Source organism: Nanorana parkeri, unplaced genomic scaffold (assembly GCF_000935625.1).
Source record: "Nanorana parkeri isolate BGI_ZX_2015 unplaced genomic scaffold, ASM93562v1 scaffold953, whole genome shotgun sequence".
NCBI classification, from domain to species: Eukaryota; Metazoa; Chordata; class Amphibia; order Anura; family Dicroglossidae; genus Nanorana; species Nanorana parkeri.
In genome coordinates this window covers 302,462-320,334 of record NW_017307221.1, presented here as the reverse complement: position 1 = coordinate 320,334, position 17,873 = coordinate 302,462, and the positions used below count along the sequence as shown (strand labels likewise).

Here is a 17,873-nt window from a genome sequence, read left to right as displayed (position 1 = left end):
GACAGCCTGCTTCTGACAGCTGGGCGGAGCCAGCCATGATCTTACGGCTGGCGCCGGCCACTTTCAGAGAGATCAGCGTCCCTGGTTACCTGCTAACCAGGGACACTGATCTCCAAACAGCTAACTCTCCCTGGCGGCTCGGGAATCTCCCGCTCCCAGCCGCCAAGGAGAGAAACACAGCTGTGTCTTTTTTTCTGACACGAGCGATGTCAGAATAGAAAAAAAATAATAATAATCATTTTCCCATTGAAAAGCATTGGGACATTACTATTGGCTATTTCAATATGCAATAGCCAATAGTAAACTAGCATTGTACCCGCCCTCTGCTGCAGTTCCCCATCAGGTCCATCAGAAGAGGGCGGGTACAATGCTTGTTTACTATTGACTATTGCAAATTGAAATAGCCAATAGTAATGTCCCAATGCTTTTCAATGGGAAAATTCTTATTTTTTTTTTCTATTCTAACATCACTCGTGTCAGAATAAAGAAAAAAAGACACATCAGTGCTTCTCTCCTTGGCGGCCGGGAGTGGGAGGCTCCCAGAGTGTGAAAGGGGCTTACTATTTTCAGGTAAGTGACTCAAAAGGTAGATGCTGGACACAGCCAGCCAGTTATCAGTTTTTGAAATAGATCAGAAATAGCAGCCACTATATTTCTCTCTGGGTTTTCTTTAAGGTCATTTACACCAGGGTGGTACTTTGTGAGGCGTTTAACACATGTTAATGCGATTATTACCTGTGTTAAATTGCATTGCATTAAAGCAGCCCATTCATATATGGCTGCCTAACGTACCGCAACAGAGCAAAGATTTCTCCTGCAGCATTTGGGCACGTTAAAATGGTGCACTAGGGTGATGCCCACTGCAGTGCACCAATGCATACTATAAAACGTGTATTACTGCAGCACAATGGTGTGAATAGGTCCCTTAAAGAGATCCACCAAACACAAGCATGTCCCATTTAGTGCCTTGCTTCTCTGACACAAAAGGAGGTTTCCTTAACAATATATATATATATTGGCAAATGTATTGGGACAACCCTCCAAATCATTGGATTCAGGTGCTCCAATCACCTCCATGGCCACAGATGTATAAAATCAAGCACCAAGGAATGCAGACTGCTTCTACAAACATTTGTGAATAAATGGGATGCTGTCAGGAACCGGATCTGAACCCAGGGCCTCTGCTGTAGCTGGCAGTGGTTCTACCTGTTGAGCAACCTTAGATATCTCCTTGCCTGATCTCCTGTGTAATCCTCAGTTAAACCTAGTGTCTGCTGAACTCTGAACTTCTTGCTCCTCCCTTGAACTTCCTATTTAAGCCATGCCTCTGCACTTCCTGTTTGCCAGATTATTGTGCTCCTGCCATTATCTTGCTTTCTGCTCCCCCTGTGCTACAATCTACTCATACTGCTACCCATGTACCGACCTTTGGCTGCTGATTCACCGACTACTCTCATCGTCTGATGCTTCCTACCTGATACCTTTGGCTACTGACCTCGGCTTGTTTGCTGACTACGCTTCTGCCTGCTCCTGCACTATACCGTCTGCTTGTGTACCGAACCCGGCCTGTAATACCATGAATTAGCCTGCTGTTTCAGCTACTGGACTCCGAGCCTGATCCCAGATCGTGACAGTCGCTCTCAGGAGCTCAGTGAATCCTAGCATGGTACCGTGATAGTTTGCCACCTGTGCAATAAGTCCATCCTTGACATTTCCTTGCTACTAAATATTGCACGGTCGACTGTTAATGGTATTATAACAATGTGGAAGCAACTGGGAACAAAAGCAACTCAGCCATGAACTGGTAGGTCAAGTAAAATGATAGAGCGTGGTCAGCGAATGCTGAAGCACAGAAGTCGCCAACTGTCTGCAGTCAATAGCTACCAAACCTCACGTGGCCCTAAGATTGGCACAACAACAGTGCGTAGAGTGCTTCATGGAATGGGTTTACATGGCTGAGCAGCTGCATCCAAGCCTTACATCATCAAGTGCAATGCAAGGGGCCGGATGCAGTGGTGTAAAGCACGCCGCCACTGGAGTCTAGAGAAGTGGAGAAGTGTTCTCTGGAGTGACGAATCACGCTTCTCCGTCTGGCAATCCAATTAACGTGTCTGGGTTTGGCGTTTGCCAGGAGAATAGTACTTGCCTGACTGCATTCTGCCAAGTGTAAAGTTTGATGGAGGGGGGATTATGGTTTGGGGTTGATTTTCAGGGGTTAGGCTTGGCCCCTTAGTTCAAGTGAAGGGAACTCTTAAGGCACCAGCATACCAAGACATTTTGGACAATTTCATGCTCCCAACTTTGTGGTAACAGTTTGGGGATGGCCCCTTTCTGTTCCAACATGACTGCGCACCAGTGCACAAACCAAGAACCATAAAGACATGGATGAGCAAGTTTGGGGTGGAGGAACTTGACTGGCCTGCGCAGAGTCCTGACCTCAACCCAATAGAACAACTTTAGAATGAATTAGAGCGGAGACTGCGAGCCAGGCCTTCTCCTCCAACATCAGTACCTGACCTCACAAATGGTCCAACATTCCCATAGACACACTCCTAAAACATCTGGACAGCCTTCCCAGAAGAGTTGAAGCTGTTATAGCTGCAAATGGTGGGCCAACTTAATATTGAACCCTACGGACTAAGACAGGGATGCCATTGAAGTTTATGTGCGTGTAAAGGCAGGTGTCCCAATACTTTTGGCAATATAGTGTGTGTGTGTGTATATATATATATATATGTATATATATATATATATATATATTGTTTTATTTATTTCTGCATTGTACATGATGTCAAATCTACATTCTGAGCTCACTGGTCTCGTGCTTGATCTGACTTTCAGCACTCACCTGCAGACTGCCTGTGGAAAACTAGTTGAGTAGAATGAGTTAAACAGCAAGATATGCTCAAAGGTATAAGCTATTTTTTAAAACCTTTTCAGAAGGCTGAATGGGTGCCCTGAGGGCACAAGTTGTTTAAATGGCAACACACAGTTGAGGTTTATATTTGTGTACATTGAACACAAAATGACGGCCTGCACTTCATCCTCAGCAGCATCTCTACAATCCTCCCAAATTCTTCACACTTGCTGCAGTCATTTGCTTTCTTGTTTTTTCATTTTTTGGTTGGGGATAGAAAGTACCAATAATCATAACTCTGTTGTGTGATTACAGTCACCTAATTAAGAACTCTAGAGACCCTAATTTCATAAAATCATCACTTGATTATAGAAAGTAAAATGGGTCAAGTGGTAACTGCATACTGATTAAATAAACCTATGCTTATTATAGATGCATACACAAGTTATATGTGCCTCTGCAAATGGAGAAATAACGCAAAGATATAAGAATTTCAGAAGAGGATCAACGCAATAAATCTGACACATCATCCAGTGCTCGGTTCTGCACTATGCAGCTTGTCATTCATGGTGGGTGTATATGTCTGAGCAGGCATCATCACTGCGGTCACACTATGGTAGGGATTGGGTAGCCCTGTTTACTTTGGGGGGGGATCTGTGTACCATTGGGACACAGGTGCCCCCTTTGGAAGATTTCCTCTCATCTCTTGTTCGGGGGTCAACTCACATTTTGCATTTCCCGTTACTTTCTTTCTTGGTGACAAGGATCATCAGTAGAAATAGAGGGGTGAACACCCTCTGTTGAGTTTTATTGAGCAATAAAACTCAACAGAGGGTCTAATCCTTCCCTATTCTATCAAAAATAACAAGTGATAGACTTTATCTGAGCAGATAAACAATAATGCAAGGCAGAAAAAAAGGAAAAACCAGAGACAAATGGAAAAAAATACTAGTTAAAGTTGTAGCTTAGAAACTTTTATGTAAAAGAGATAAATTATGGTCGTGCCTTTAAACAGCAAGACAAGTGCGATCTGTCACTTAGCTTTTTCAATCTTGTGGCACCTCTGTTTAATCAACCTCATAGTCATCTCCGTTCTTTCTTTCTTTTTCCCTTAACAATAGTGGACTAAACATGGGTCACTTTCTTGACCCTTCTTGCCGAGACTTGCAAACTAAATAGCATTTGCAAAGGAAGTAAGTCTGTAAGTATAGGGAAGAGGTGGATTGTATGTGTTCTCAATAACTGTAATTTGCATGATTACACAAGCTACAGCTATGCTGTAGAGAAGCTTTGCTTACATTTAAGTGAATTAAAGAGTTTTTTTTTGTTTAGGGTTTTATGCCAAGAAACAACTGATTTTCCCTCGGATTGCTATTAAAAGTGGCATTTTAACAGCTGATCTGACTGATATGCGGTTTAATTAAGAATCTCAGTCAAATCTGTTTAGGACGCTTAGCAAGAATTACTATTCTATGACAAAGGCACTGTAACACTAAAAACCTATGTCTACTGCGATTATTTTTACATACAGAGCTAAAAATTAGGATGATGATACTTTTAACCTCTTGCCGTCCGCCCGTAGTAAAAAAACGGACGGACGGCACTGCAGCATCTGCGGGTTGCCGTCTCCAGAGAAGAAGCTGATAAATCAGATCTCTGCTTTATCAGCTTCTTTTGGGGTCCATAGGTGATATTAGGGGTCCTAGAGACCCCTAATATCTCCATAAAGAGGACCTGTCAGTGTGCCTTTGCTATTATATAGGGGGTTGTTATCCCCCTATATAATAGCAATAACAATAAGTGCAAAAAAAAAATATAAATAAAAAAAAAGAAAAGTAACACATAAAAAAATAAAATAAAATAAAAGCCACATATAAAAAAAGGGGAAAAAACCCCCCCAAAATGTTTAACTCCCCCACCCCCACGTTTACGCGCCTATAAACGTAAATACGCGTCCGGTGCCCCAGCGCGCAAAAATTACAATTGCGCTACACATGTTACATATCGCCGCGAACGTCGCAGTGAGAGCAATCATTTTAGGGCCATCAATCACTGATAACACTAAACTGATGAGCGGTAACAGCTTTTAAAGCGTCGCCTAGGGCCAATTTTGGGTATTATCGTTTTTTGAGGTTTCGCGCGCGCACGCAATTTTAAGGCTTGACATGTTTAGTGTCTTTTTACCCGACGTGACCCCATCTTTTATATTTTACCAAAAAATTGGGTAATAATAAATGTTTTATCATTTAATATAGGGGAAACTGTTTTTTTTTTTAAATTCCGGTAATTTTTCCTTAATATAGTAAAAAAATAAAACCCCCAGTGGTGAATAAATACCACCAAAAGAAAGCTCTATCTGTCCCCAAAAAAGGGTATAAAATTCATTTCAGTACAGCGCTGCATGACGGAATAAATGTCAGTTAAAGTACCGCAGCGCTGAATACTGAAAAATGGCCTGGATGGGAAGGGGGTTTAACACCGCGGATGTCAACTGGTTAAAGAATGAACTGTAAATGAGATATCCTGGTCATGATTTCATAATGGAACAATTCTCTTTTAAAACAGTCTGTGCATGAGTATGCAATCCATGTTTGTGTTTCCCAAGTGTGCTTGTAAATCAAATAGCCAGACACACAGGGATGACTTGTATATGGGATGTCTTCAGGTATACCAGCAATGGATTGGTGATTTTTTTTTTTATTGCATTGTATGGTAGAAAATTAAAGAAGTGCCCTGGGGCCATGTTAAAATAAAAAAAACAAACATAATTCTGTGTTTAAAAGTCAGAATTCTGTGTTAAGAAGGCGGAATTCTGAGTTAGAAAGTCAGAATTCAGAGTTTGAATGTCAGAATTCTGTTTTTAAAATTCAAGCTAGTGCAAAGGAGGAAGGGAGGAGACAGGGAGGAGCCTCCCTGTCCCTCACTTGCTCCTCACCGCTGAGGCGCTCCGTCCATGACAGGTTACCCTGCGGGGAGGATTTCCCTGCTGTGTAACCTGTTAGATGCCGAAGCTGACACATGAAGCTGACAGCCTTTTCCTCCATAATTCAAGGTGAGGCTCTGCCTCACCTGCCTCCCCTGTACCCCAGTCCATTACTTTAACAATAGACAATTCAGAACTATAGATTTATTATAGTAGCCACTCACACTCATGGAACCAGCACTCTTCATATAGAGAAGACCTTTACAATCACATGTGTTACACAAACATATACACTGGCATGAAAACAGCCTCTTAAAGGAGATCTATCATTTACATCAAGCAGTATACGTCACTCCGGTCATGAAAGTAATGCATTTAATTTTTTTTCTAATTTATACAAATTTTTACAAATTAATGCCTTTATAAAATATGGTACTTTTCTGATCACAAAAATTATTTCTGTTGGTTCAGTTTAAATTGTTAAAAATTGTGTTATTTAGGTACTTTTATATAAAATGCAAGAGCATCATTTACATACATAACTAATTACTGTTTCTTTTTACCGTTAATGTCCTCATTTCTGAAAAATGGGCACACAGAGGTCTTTCTGCGTGCAGATGCACCTATAGGGTGGCTTTTTAGTCTTCCAGGATCTCCCTGGAGCCACCGTTATGTGCACGCTCCAGGGACTAGGCTGCGTATGCAATGATCTAGCATGGACACATATAGGCTTGTCTGTGGACGACAGCGCTGCACACCCACAAGCTGTTAGAAAGACAGCTGGTTCCCTAGTCAGCCTTTGCATGTGTGACATAATGGTGCACGTTCCATATCGGGGAGTTTGGGGAAGCTTCAGAAACAGTAGCGGTCTTCTCAAAAAAGGTAGAAAATATATTTCAGAGCAAGATGAGGAAAAAAACACATGGATCTAGAAGGATACATTAAATAAACTGTATTACACAAGGACAAAGCGCTGTCTGTTTGTTTGTTTTGCATGTTTTGTGAGGAATACTTCCCAGTGGCCTTCTGATGACGGCAGCCTGCAAACGATTGTTGGTGGAAAATATCATTGGGAGTCTGCTGAGCGCTGTGGTGTGCATTTTTCTGATACATTAAATCATAACTGAGGGTTTATTACTACTTTAATGATAACACACACAGTAGATGTGCCGATAAATAAATACAAAGTATTAAAGACAAACACTGAAAGAACTGACAATGTGTCAAGCAGTCCACTTCATGGTCACAGTAGGAAATACATGCATACGAATCAATTTAGGCTGCAGTAAACATGGTGCTGCAATGTATCTTATAGTTGCGAGGCAATACACAAGCTAGGTGGCAACATAAAAGGCACAGAAGCTTGAGCCTTTGCAAGTGATGCCATTACTATCACAAGAAAATAGAACAAAATAAATGAAACATAAAATGACTTGAAGAAAATGATAGCATAAATGATACAGCAGCACATAACACATAGATAATATATAATACATAACATATAGTCTGCAGTCCATTGGTTCCAGTGCATCTCATCATTAATGTTATGTGACAGATTGGTGCATGCTTTGTATGAGCTATTGTGTGTTGGCTCCATCAGTTTACCTTTTACCTTTTCAGGGTCCCTTACCACCCCTTAATTTGACCAAACACAATGGACAATAGAAATTGGAACCAGACCTGATTGTTTTGAGCGAAATCGTCACTCTTTTATATTGTGTATGTTTCCTGTTAATTCGTGTGTAAAAAGCATGTCCGTTTAAAATCACAGGGCTGCATTCACAAAAGATACTGGTTATTACAAAGATATTGGTCATTACAAAGATACTGGCCATTACAAATATATTGGTCATTACAAAGATACTGGTCATTTGAAAATTTTAGGAGAAAATGATCATGAAATAAAATAACTTCTCTATTTTAGTAAACACAGCCTGTTATCTAAACTTTCTTGCTGCAGTTATAAATATCTATATGTGAAAGGCAGTGTTACCATTTGTGATTTTTGGTGGAAACAATGTTATAGCCGTTTCTAATGAATGCAATTCTTGGAAAAGGCATAGCTACAAAAGTTATTAGCTTAGTCATCTTAAATGAATCAAGCCATTAAAAACCTAGGCAGAAATTCCTCTTGATTTTGTACTTTACAACTTTAATTTAAATTGGGTAGTCACCGGATAAAGCGTCTCATCCTGCATACAAATGCCAGATGGCATTCGGACCTGCTTTTCCCTCCAATGTGTTTATCTGGATAGGAACAAGCGGCTACTTCATGATTAGTGGCAGCTGCTTGGTGATTATTTTATAGAAAAGCAGAGACCATCCATGTTTTTAGCATGTTATTACTTATTTTAACAGAAGGCACTCATTATTTTGTAATGCTAATTTTTCATTCCTTTTGTAATCAACAGCTTACATTTCTTGCAAAGCATCTTTTCATGGGGCACTGAATCACTTAGAAGAATTTATCTATGTGGTATGGGCTATCACTAAACTGGATGGAGTAAGGGCCTATGTTGATTGGCAGTTGTTCATGTCACAACCACTTCTCTCCCCTTACAATTCAATGGAAAAGCAAAAGCAGCTTGAAGCAGGTTGATGTAGCTTAGGAGGTCAGATGGTGGTCAACCGCAGATCATATTCACCTGTCAATGAAGGCTTAAAGGAGAACCATGGGGTCAGTGCTTTTCCCCATAGTTCTCCTAAGGGTAACGGGAGGACACAAACTAGCATCCTCCGGTCACCCAAAGCTCTGTATACCACGAGCTACAGCTAGCGGTATACTGAGGCGCCGCAGCCGGAACGGATCCCGACAATGCTGTCTGGATCCACCCAGCTGCGTGAGTGACAGCTGGCTCTGCCTATCTAGAGACAGAGCCAGCTGTCCCCTCCCCGTCAGTTTCGCCAGTCAGTGCTGGAGGATCGGACAGGGGAGGGGGGGGGGAACCTGCAGGAAGCCGTGAGTGGCAGTCATGGCTCTCTGCACGGATAGATCGAGAAGTGAGAGAATGACGGTATGTGTTCGCTCACTGCCCGATCTACTGAGCCGACCTGTGACAGTTTCATTGTCACAGGTCGGCTCATATTATGAGGCTGAGTGAAAATCACTCACCTCATAATTCTCCTTTAATATCATAACCAACTTAAAGTGATCTTAAATGCAAGCTGAACGCACCTTATAAGGTCATCAACACAAGTCCTCAGTCCCAGGTGAAGGTCTTGTGAGCAGAGAAAAACTCTAGACAGAGCTTCAGCTTTGAAAATGTATGATGATTTTCTGCTGACACTTAACCTCCTATTGGTGTTAGGTGGAAGCCAACATAACACAATAGTGCATGTCAAATAACGTCATATATATCAATTTCCTTTACAAGGCTTTTGAAGTATCTGCATTTGTCTCTTATGAAAAAAAAATCCACACATATCCATATAAAGCCCTACCCTTTAGTATAAAGTTCCACCCCTTCAAAGAGGTTGTGGAATTGTCTGGTGACATGAATGGGAATGCCCTTGAGTTTGCTATAAATGAGTCCTTGTCCCTTGCTGTGAGTTGAACGGAAAAAAAAACGATGTTACCTTCTTTCTTTAAACTACTAATGTCTCCAATCATCATGTAATGGGGACAAGCAAAGGCAGATATGTTTGAAGTCCACACTAGGTGACAACCATGGCTCCTCTCAAAACATGCAGCGGACAAAGTGAGCATACCCACCCAGGGACAGGAAGTGTGTTATTCGCAGTATTACCAGGGGGAAATAAAGGAAAAGAGCCTGAAAGGGGAATAAAAATACTAAATTTAAGTTATAAAAACCCTACAATAAATTCAAATAATAAAGAGGAAATTATTAAAGGGGTAATTAGTGGGCTCACTCCAGTCATTAGTGCAAAAGCAGTGAATATAGTAAATCCGATAGCAATAAATAATAACAAAATTAAGTCAAGTACTCCTAAAAACGAGATGACTCGGGGATCTTTACACACACACACACACAATAGGTTGGACTTGATGGACATGTGTCTTTATTCGACCTCAAATACTATGTAACTATGTAAATGCATCCACCACTTTCAAGTACTGGTAAACTGCAATATATTACTTTTTTTTATTTTTATTTTTAGTATAGATACACTTTAATAGAAAAGAAAAGATATTCAAGCTTTCTTCACTGGAAGGACAAAGCTTGGGTGTATTTGAACTGAACATATTTTCATCTTTTAGAGTCATCTTTAGAGTCATTATTCAGATCGGTCATTCACTCGGCTGCCCTCGGCAGCCGAGTGAATAGACCCCTTAGTGTCTTTCATATTTAATGAGGTGGGCTGTGGTGTCTATATAATATCCTCAATTCAGCATAACACTATTTTACTTGACCAATGGAGGGTATTTGGTGTTCCTAAAAGGACACAATTTGCTATACACCACTATAGCTATGCATGTTTTTGTTTAGTTATTTATACTGTATGTTTGTATGTTTATGTGAATAAATTGCTCCTCTGTGTCTGACTTATAGTAAATAGGTCCATGGCTCCATAATCCATGTCAGTTTACAACTCTTTGTCATAGTTTTAAATTTGTCATCCCAAAAATGTTGGTGTTTGTGTTTGATATTATTTGTAGAGTGTTTAGTTTTTGTATATGTGTATGACTTAAACAATAAAAAACAAGCAAAACTGTACAAGAACTACATTGCATTTAATTTGACACTTAGTGAAAAAAAAACCTCTACGATGCCTGAGATGAAAGCAACTATTCTTTGGCTTATGAATCGTATATGAAATTTGGGACAGTAATATCACTTTTATTGAAATGAAACATACTTGGCTTCATTGGGCAACAAGGAATATGCATTCTCTGTGTCTGACTATACCTGCTTTCATCAAAGACTTCTCAGACACTTTTTTTTATGATGAACTGCAACAATTTATATAGCCTGGAAAGTTTTTTTTTTAAATGTTAAAAGCACGATTTTAGAATCCTTGGGAATTTTGTTGGGCATGTTCCTTAAATGTGCCCATTGCCATTTGAAGGTTTGACTGTTGGACAATTGTTGCTTAAACATGCATGCTGTAACTTGCTGAGTATGTATGTGTTTGCACTATGCAGACATCCTTGGTTCCAACCTAATCTGTTCCCCACAGGTGGATAGGAAAGAGAGGTGTCTTTACTATAAAGACATATTATGTAATAGCACTAGTTTGGTTATTTAAAACTAGGGATGTTCAGATACCAGTGCCGATACTTGGCATTTTCACGACAAACACCAGGGTTGCAGCGGTTGCAGCTGGGACCTGGCTCTGGCACTCCACCACTGTTCTGAAATCATTAGTCTGTATTGTTTTAGAAAAACTGTCACATTACACTAAACAAAAATATATCAGTACTTGTATCTGTGAGTACTTGGAAAAGTATCAGTACTTGTAGTTGTACTTGAAAAAATTGTATTGGTGCATCCCTAATATTCATTTAATTAAAAAAATCATACATTAAAACAGGAATGCACAAATCCTAGGAGCTCTGTATGCTTCTTAAAAATGACAACTGCCTCATAACTTTTAAATTATTCTTTAGTCTAGCTGGAAAAGTATCTGTACTTGTACTTGTACCGAGTACGGTACTTGGTATCTAAACATCCCTATTTAAAACCACTGAGCATTTTTGAAATCTACTTGTTCATCTGTAGGATGTACCCTTAATATTGCATCAAGAAATACTTGGTACATACCAAATTCATCCTGTATCCACAAGTTATCAATTACTGTGTAAAACCCTCATTTTTAGCAAATCACAAAAAGAATATATATATTTCACAAAACTGAGAAAAGGAATGATTAAAATGAGCATTTTTTAAGAGTCATCTGGACTTTTGTATATACTCCTCATCTAGTCCGGTCTTGTTTAGGTCGCCACACCTTTTCTGAAAAGGTTAAAGAGTTTGAAAAGGTCACAGGACTGGAATGATGAAGTTTAGTGAATTTGTCTTTAGTTTCATTTGTTGAAACTATCAGTCATGGAGAATATGAATTTGCCAGTGCATTTTAGGGCACAAATAAGAGAGAAACAATTCATTGATGGGAATTTTTTAAGACTAATGTCACACTATGTCTGTATTTCAGATCCCCAGCTCAAGGGCATAGTGACCAGGTTATATTGCAGGCAAGGATACTACTTGCAAATGCATCCAGATGGAACTCTCGATGGAACCAAGGATGACAGCAGCAACTCTAGTGAGTACCCTTCTTATCTCATCTTTGACTGTTGTTGATACTGTGTATGCTGTTGGTCCTCTGTTTTCTTCATCAGGCTTTTGTTTGGCAATTAACACTATTCTCTGGCTAAAATAAGGTCCATTTGTTAAAGCTAGTGTAAAGAAGAAAGTACTGTTCAGGAAGCCAGCCAGATGTCTTCTTTAAACTCTATATGCAAATAATATTGTTTGCACTCGCTTTTTTGACAGGGTTCTGTACTTTAAGGAAGAAATTGGGAAACGTCTTTGTTTGGAGGCATGCAGATGTTTGTCTGCACTACAAATATAAAACGACTATGATTGATTGCTATAGGAAAAAATTACTTCTGCAGTAGCTTTTACTTACAGGGATTTTCACTTTCATGAGCACACCTGCAGGGAACTACCACTGCAGGGCTGCCCTGCTAATCAGCCTTTTAGATGGGTTTGAACAGTTCTGACATTATGCTGGGATGTTTTTTTTTGTTATTTTTTAAACAATATTGTGCATTTCTATACTCAGAAATATATTGATCTCAGGTCATATTACCATATGGTTTTTTACTTTATTGAAAAAGTGGAGAAGCTCTGTGATGCCTCTCGCACATGAAATGCCTTTCTTTCTGTTCATGTAGCTATTGTGAATTCAGTATTACAATAGTAAAAAGAAAATTAATGTACCTATGTACCATAACAAATGGTGTGTTGTGTAGAAGCGCTTTTTCTTAAAATGATGCTTGCAGTAATTATAAAACCGTTATTTTAATACTGTTTTATACTTACTGTATATATGTTGCATTTAGTAAATAAAACATAATCTGCGTTGTAATCTAAAACCTTAAACATTATTTGCATTTGGTGAATAAATAATAGTGGGCAAAGTTATTAAATGAAGCAGTACAAAGGCACATTTAGTTATATAGGCATTAAACAATTCAATATAACTTTTAATCCATTTAGAGCAGCAAAGCTGGCCACAGATACAGGCCAGTTGGAAATGCAGGCACAGTTTGCCCACCCTCAGGGATCTGTGCCAACCAATGTATACTTAAATATGTACAATTGGATCAGCCAACTGTAATCGGCATATGGAGTGGTACACACCGCAGACATCCCCAGTCATGCCTTATTGGGAGGAAAATAGCAATTCTAACCAATGTGCCCGGGGCAAGAGTAGTTGTCATTACAACTATGATCTATGAAGATGGGCAGCCAAGAGACTGTAATTTAATGTTTATGAGCATGTCAATTAAAATCAAACATGAATGCTGATTAATTGCATTACGCTGTGTCACCTTGCATTTAGCTTCTTGTCATATTAAAAAAGATGAGTTGTATATCCAGTGGCAGATATACTGTTTGTGCAGAGTTTGCAGCTACACAAGGGCCTCTGAGGTTTAGAAGCCCATGCATACTTGATGTTGGACAGCTGGGAACCCTCCTGCCTTCATGTAGACCTGTAAATTGCATCTAAGGCAAGTAAAAAGTGGGTGACATTCTTTGTTTGATGCCCCAAGCACGTAACCCTCCTTATCTGACTGACACTGACTGACTTTACCATTTCTTTTTGATGTCATTTACACTAAGTTGGGAATTGCTGTCTGACCCCATTTGCTTATTGTGAACCTACAAACCATACTCTCATTTTCATCCATCTATGCACAATGAATGAATTTGTACCTGGGCAGTAGTTGAATTTCAAGTATTGCAATTGTGCAATGGCATCTTTTGTGTTCTGTCACTGCTTATATCTACGATAACATGATTTTTTTATGATATGAATATTTTTGATAAAGACAGAATCTGCTTTTGTATGATGATTTTTAAAATGTTAGTTTTGCTTAAAGCAGAATTATGGGGAGAGTAAAATACACTCATCCCCATAATTAGAGCCGACGTGTGATACAGCAGCTGTTTGATCGAGAATTGAGTGATTACATACCAACGATCCCTCATTCATGCTGGAAGCTAGTCACAATGCACTTCTTCCGGGACTGTGACTGATATTTCTAGCTATAGTACAGTGCAGTATAGTGCAGTTTACATTCCCCTTTTCTCTCCCCTCGTCCATTCACAAAAGGTATTGTTTTCTGTTCACTGAATGCAAGGCGCTATGTGATTGGCCAAAAGGGGAGGGCCTAGTAAACAACAGTGTCTTCCCTCGTCCATTTCCAGAATGCTTTGCATGCCATGAACAGAGTACAAGGCTTTTTGTGAATGGACTTATGGAGAAAGAGGAGTGTAAACAACACTATACTGCACTGTACCATAGCCAAAAATATCCGTCACCAGCATGAATTAAGCTGTCATTTCTACAGTAAGCAATACTATGAACATAGGATACCAAATATTCAAACCAAATTATTCCAATTGTGCTGTTTTCAAAAACTTTTTTTTTTCTCTAGTTCTACTTTAAGCCTCACTTCCTGTTCCAGGAACCAAAGTCAATAGGATAGGAAGTGAGAGGAAATTTGACAATTGTCACTGGACAAAAGGTAAAGGAAAATCTCCCAGTAAGGACACATTTGCAGGAAATATGTATTATTTGCAGGAAATCTTCACTTCCTGTCATGTCTCTAGGACAGGAAGGGCTGGGGAATTTCCTCAATGGAGACACAGAAAGCAATAAATGCTGTGTGCCCCTACTCCTACAACTTTCTGAGATATATGATGGGGATATCCCAAGGGGCTGCGGGAGCAGGGACACTAGGAGAAAATGATGGGGGTGGGGGGGCGGTCAGTTCTGAGCAAATAAATTAGGCAAACAAAATAAAAAATAAAAAAACAGCCTTTCTAACCCTTGGCGTTGGTGGTGGGAGGTGGGAGGTGGGGGGTGCAGAAAAGTGATTTAGTGGACTGAAGGTCTTTTTTGGAAGTATAATAAAAATCCAGCTATTACTACTAGGAAAGGTAGACAGTAATCTTTTTTTTTTTTTTACGAGTAGAATGACTATAAAGGTGTTTTTTTGATCACCTTTTGTTTTTTGTTCTCCAACTGCATTGTAAGCATTTCCAGCCTCTATTTTGGTCTTGGCTTTCATTTCATTGTTATCTTTTATGTCTGTCTCATCTTTGTGCTTTTACAGCTCACATTCTTGACATTCTTGTGCATTTTCTCTCTGTTGTTTACACCATGGATGCAAATCTTCTTTTCATGTCAGATCCTGCCCTCTATCCCATCACACAGATCCACTCACAGCAGTTGTACAGGTATTCAGTATCACCCAGGCTGTAAAACTACAGTGGGTCCAGCAAACTTGGCAAGGACAAGCCGGCCTCTCAATTCCCCTCAAAGTAATAAGAGTTGTGTCCATTTTGATGATTATGGACACTTTTCTACTCATTACATATTCTTAAGTGTCAGTCCACTCAAAAATAATATTTTGTCAATTTAAACAGTTCAAGACTTAAACATCACCAGTGACCTAAATTGATAAAAAAAAAAAAACCTACTTAATCAACACAACAAAATAAAAACATTACTTAGCAAATGTCTCGGTTTGTGTGATATCAGTTTTCTTTGCATTGCTTTATTATTGTAAAATTGTATGCAATGCATGAATAAATCCAGAATGGATAACTTAGCCAAGTGTGCTTTCTTTTCTAGCATTATTCAACCTCATACCAGTGGGTCTTCGTGTTGTTGCAATCCAAGGTGTAAAAACGGGGTTATATATTGCAATGAATGGAGAAGGTTACCTGTACACATCAGTGAGTACTCTTTTATTTTATGGCATTCCAAGAGGGGGAATATAAAGGTTATTCCTTTGCAAACATGTGTTTTGAACTGCTTGGTGACAGTATTTAAACTGAATAGGAAAAAAAAAGTTCTTTAAAGGGGAAAACTACTTTTTTTGTAATTGGCTTATGCTATGTCATTTTTCAATGGCAGTATTATATAAAGCACACATATACTCCAATATTTAAGGAAAAAGAACTCAAAAATATGCTAACAAAGCACAAAATAATAGTTTTGCTGGGAATTAAAAATAAAATATAATGGAAGAGGAAGAGAAGAAAATGTTGCTCTGGCCTCCTTCTGTGCCTCTCATTGCTAATTGTCAAATGATGTTTGCTGAGGGACATGAGCAGCTAGAGCCCTGGTACCCAACCTGTGGCCTGATGCCGCATGCTGCCCTTTGGAATTTTTATGTGTGGCCCTTTGACCCCAGCAGTCTGTAGTTGGAGCAGCAGCACTGATATGTAAATAGTTACTAGCAGTGCTCTACACTATGTTACATTATGTTACTATTTTAGTAGCATCTCTGCAGCCTCTGACCATCATTTCCTGATGTATATCAGCAGACAGTCTTTTTTTATTACATATACTGTACATTTGCCAACCACTGAGCTAACGAAACCATGATCCTCATTTCAGCACAGATCATAAGACCAAAATTTCTAAGCTTTTGGACATATAGCTGGCACAAGGTGGATCCATGAGAATTTTTTAACCCCTCTATTACTCTACATTTATACACTCCAGCAATACAGTTAAAGTAAACAATCTCTAAGAGGACTACATAGGCTGCCATTGCTGACCTTCTATGAAAAATGCTAGTTGTCTGGCTGTCATGCTGACTTGACTGTCTGTTTTCTTGTTTTTTTTTTTAATTGAGCCACTGACCAAAGCCCGGTTCACACCTGGGCGTTTTGTAGCGCGTTTGTACGCTCTGCAAAACGCTCAAACACCGAAATCCCATTGTTTCATACGGGTATGGTTCACACCTGGGCGTATTTCAGGCCGTATGAACGCGCTACAAAATGGCCAACACCCAAAGAAATACAGGAGCTTCTTTGGGGCGTATTTGCCGCATGTATCCATTGGGATACAGCCAGGTAGCCCTCGGAAACGCATATTCGATACGTCTAGGTGTGAACCCAGCAGTATGCAGATCTGGTGTTGTGATTGTACATGTTCCAGTTCTATGAGAAAGTATTAAAGCAGAAACAGTCAAACAACTAGCATTATCAGAGCAGGTCAGCAATGGCAGTCTACACATTTCTCTAGTGAAATGTATCATGTAACATAGCTTTAATTTTATATTTCAGTATGGGTCCAGTTTAAATGACTGTACTGTTTACAATAATCATGGATGAATATACAACTGTTGGTGGAATCAGATACTTCAAATGTATTTTTATGTTTTGGCTAGAGAAGGGAATGGTTAGGCCCTCTGTCGGGTTTTATTGTCGTTTGTGCCCCTGCTCAGGAGATTCAACCCCTCTTTTTGTTCGGGAGACCATTGTCACCAGGACTGAAAGTGTAGGAAAATCCAATATTTAAAGTTGTCACCAGAACAGTACTAGAGGGGACATATTGCAAAGAGGAACTCACCTAAGAGAGGCTTTTCTTAACTTTAATAAGATTCTCTCTGTTGAGCCACAAGACAGGAAGTAAAAACAAATCTCCCCAGTGGGACTGAAACACAGGATTTAAACAAAAATCACAGTTGAAGTGCCCCGCCCCCCCTCACATTGCAAGGGTTAAAGGCTTGTTAAGTTTAGGGGTAGCGGAATAAGGTATCATAAATTTTTCCTAACTTCAGTATCTTTTCTAAGGCGCTCTGGGTGGTAGTCACAATTGCATGCGAGAACTCACCCACAACCCAGAGTGTCAGAGAGAAGAGGAGTGCACCAGACCTGTTGGAGTGGCAAATAAAGTAAGTATTACACCCTATTCCTCTACCTTCTAGAGCTAGTGAGTATTTACCCCTGCGGTGCACGAGGGAGGGGAAGGGGGCACTGCACAGTTTGTTTGTTTTTTGAAAGCTACCAATTTCTGTACAAAACTGACGACAACTGACATTTAAATGTGTTGTGAGTTGTTAGGTTAAAAAGCAGGGAATATATCTATATATATATATAT

General features: G+C 39.6%; 1 protein-coding gene across 3 annotated transcripts in view; it reads left to right on the top strand.

Annotated features, from left to right (window-relative positions):
• FGF14 (fibroblast growth factor 14) overlaps nucleotides 1–17,873 on the top strand; it is a 481,187-nt gene that overhangs the window by 321,575 nt on the left and 141,739 nt on the right. For 2 of the 3 annotated variants that reach the window (XM_018566498.1, XM_018566499.1), the window contains exons 2-3: nucleotides 11,895–12,005; nucleotides 15,612–15,715. In XM_018566498.1, the coding sequence (XP_018422000.1) occupies nucleotides 11,895–12,005; nucleotides 15,612–15,715 (215 nt within the window). The remainder of the gene's footprint in view (nucleotides 1–11,894; nucleotides 12,006–15,611; nucleotides 15,716–17,873) is intronic. The other variant, XM_018566500.1, reaches the window with a different exon arrangement.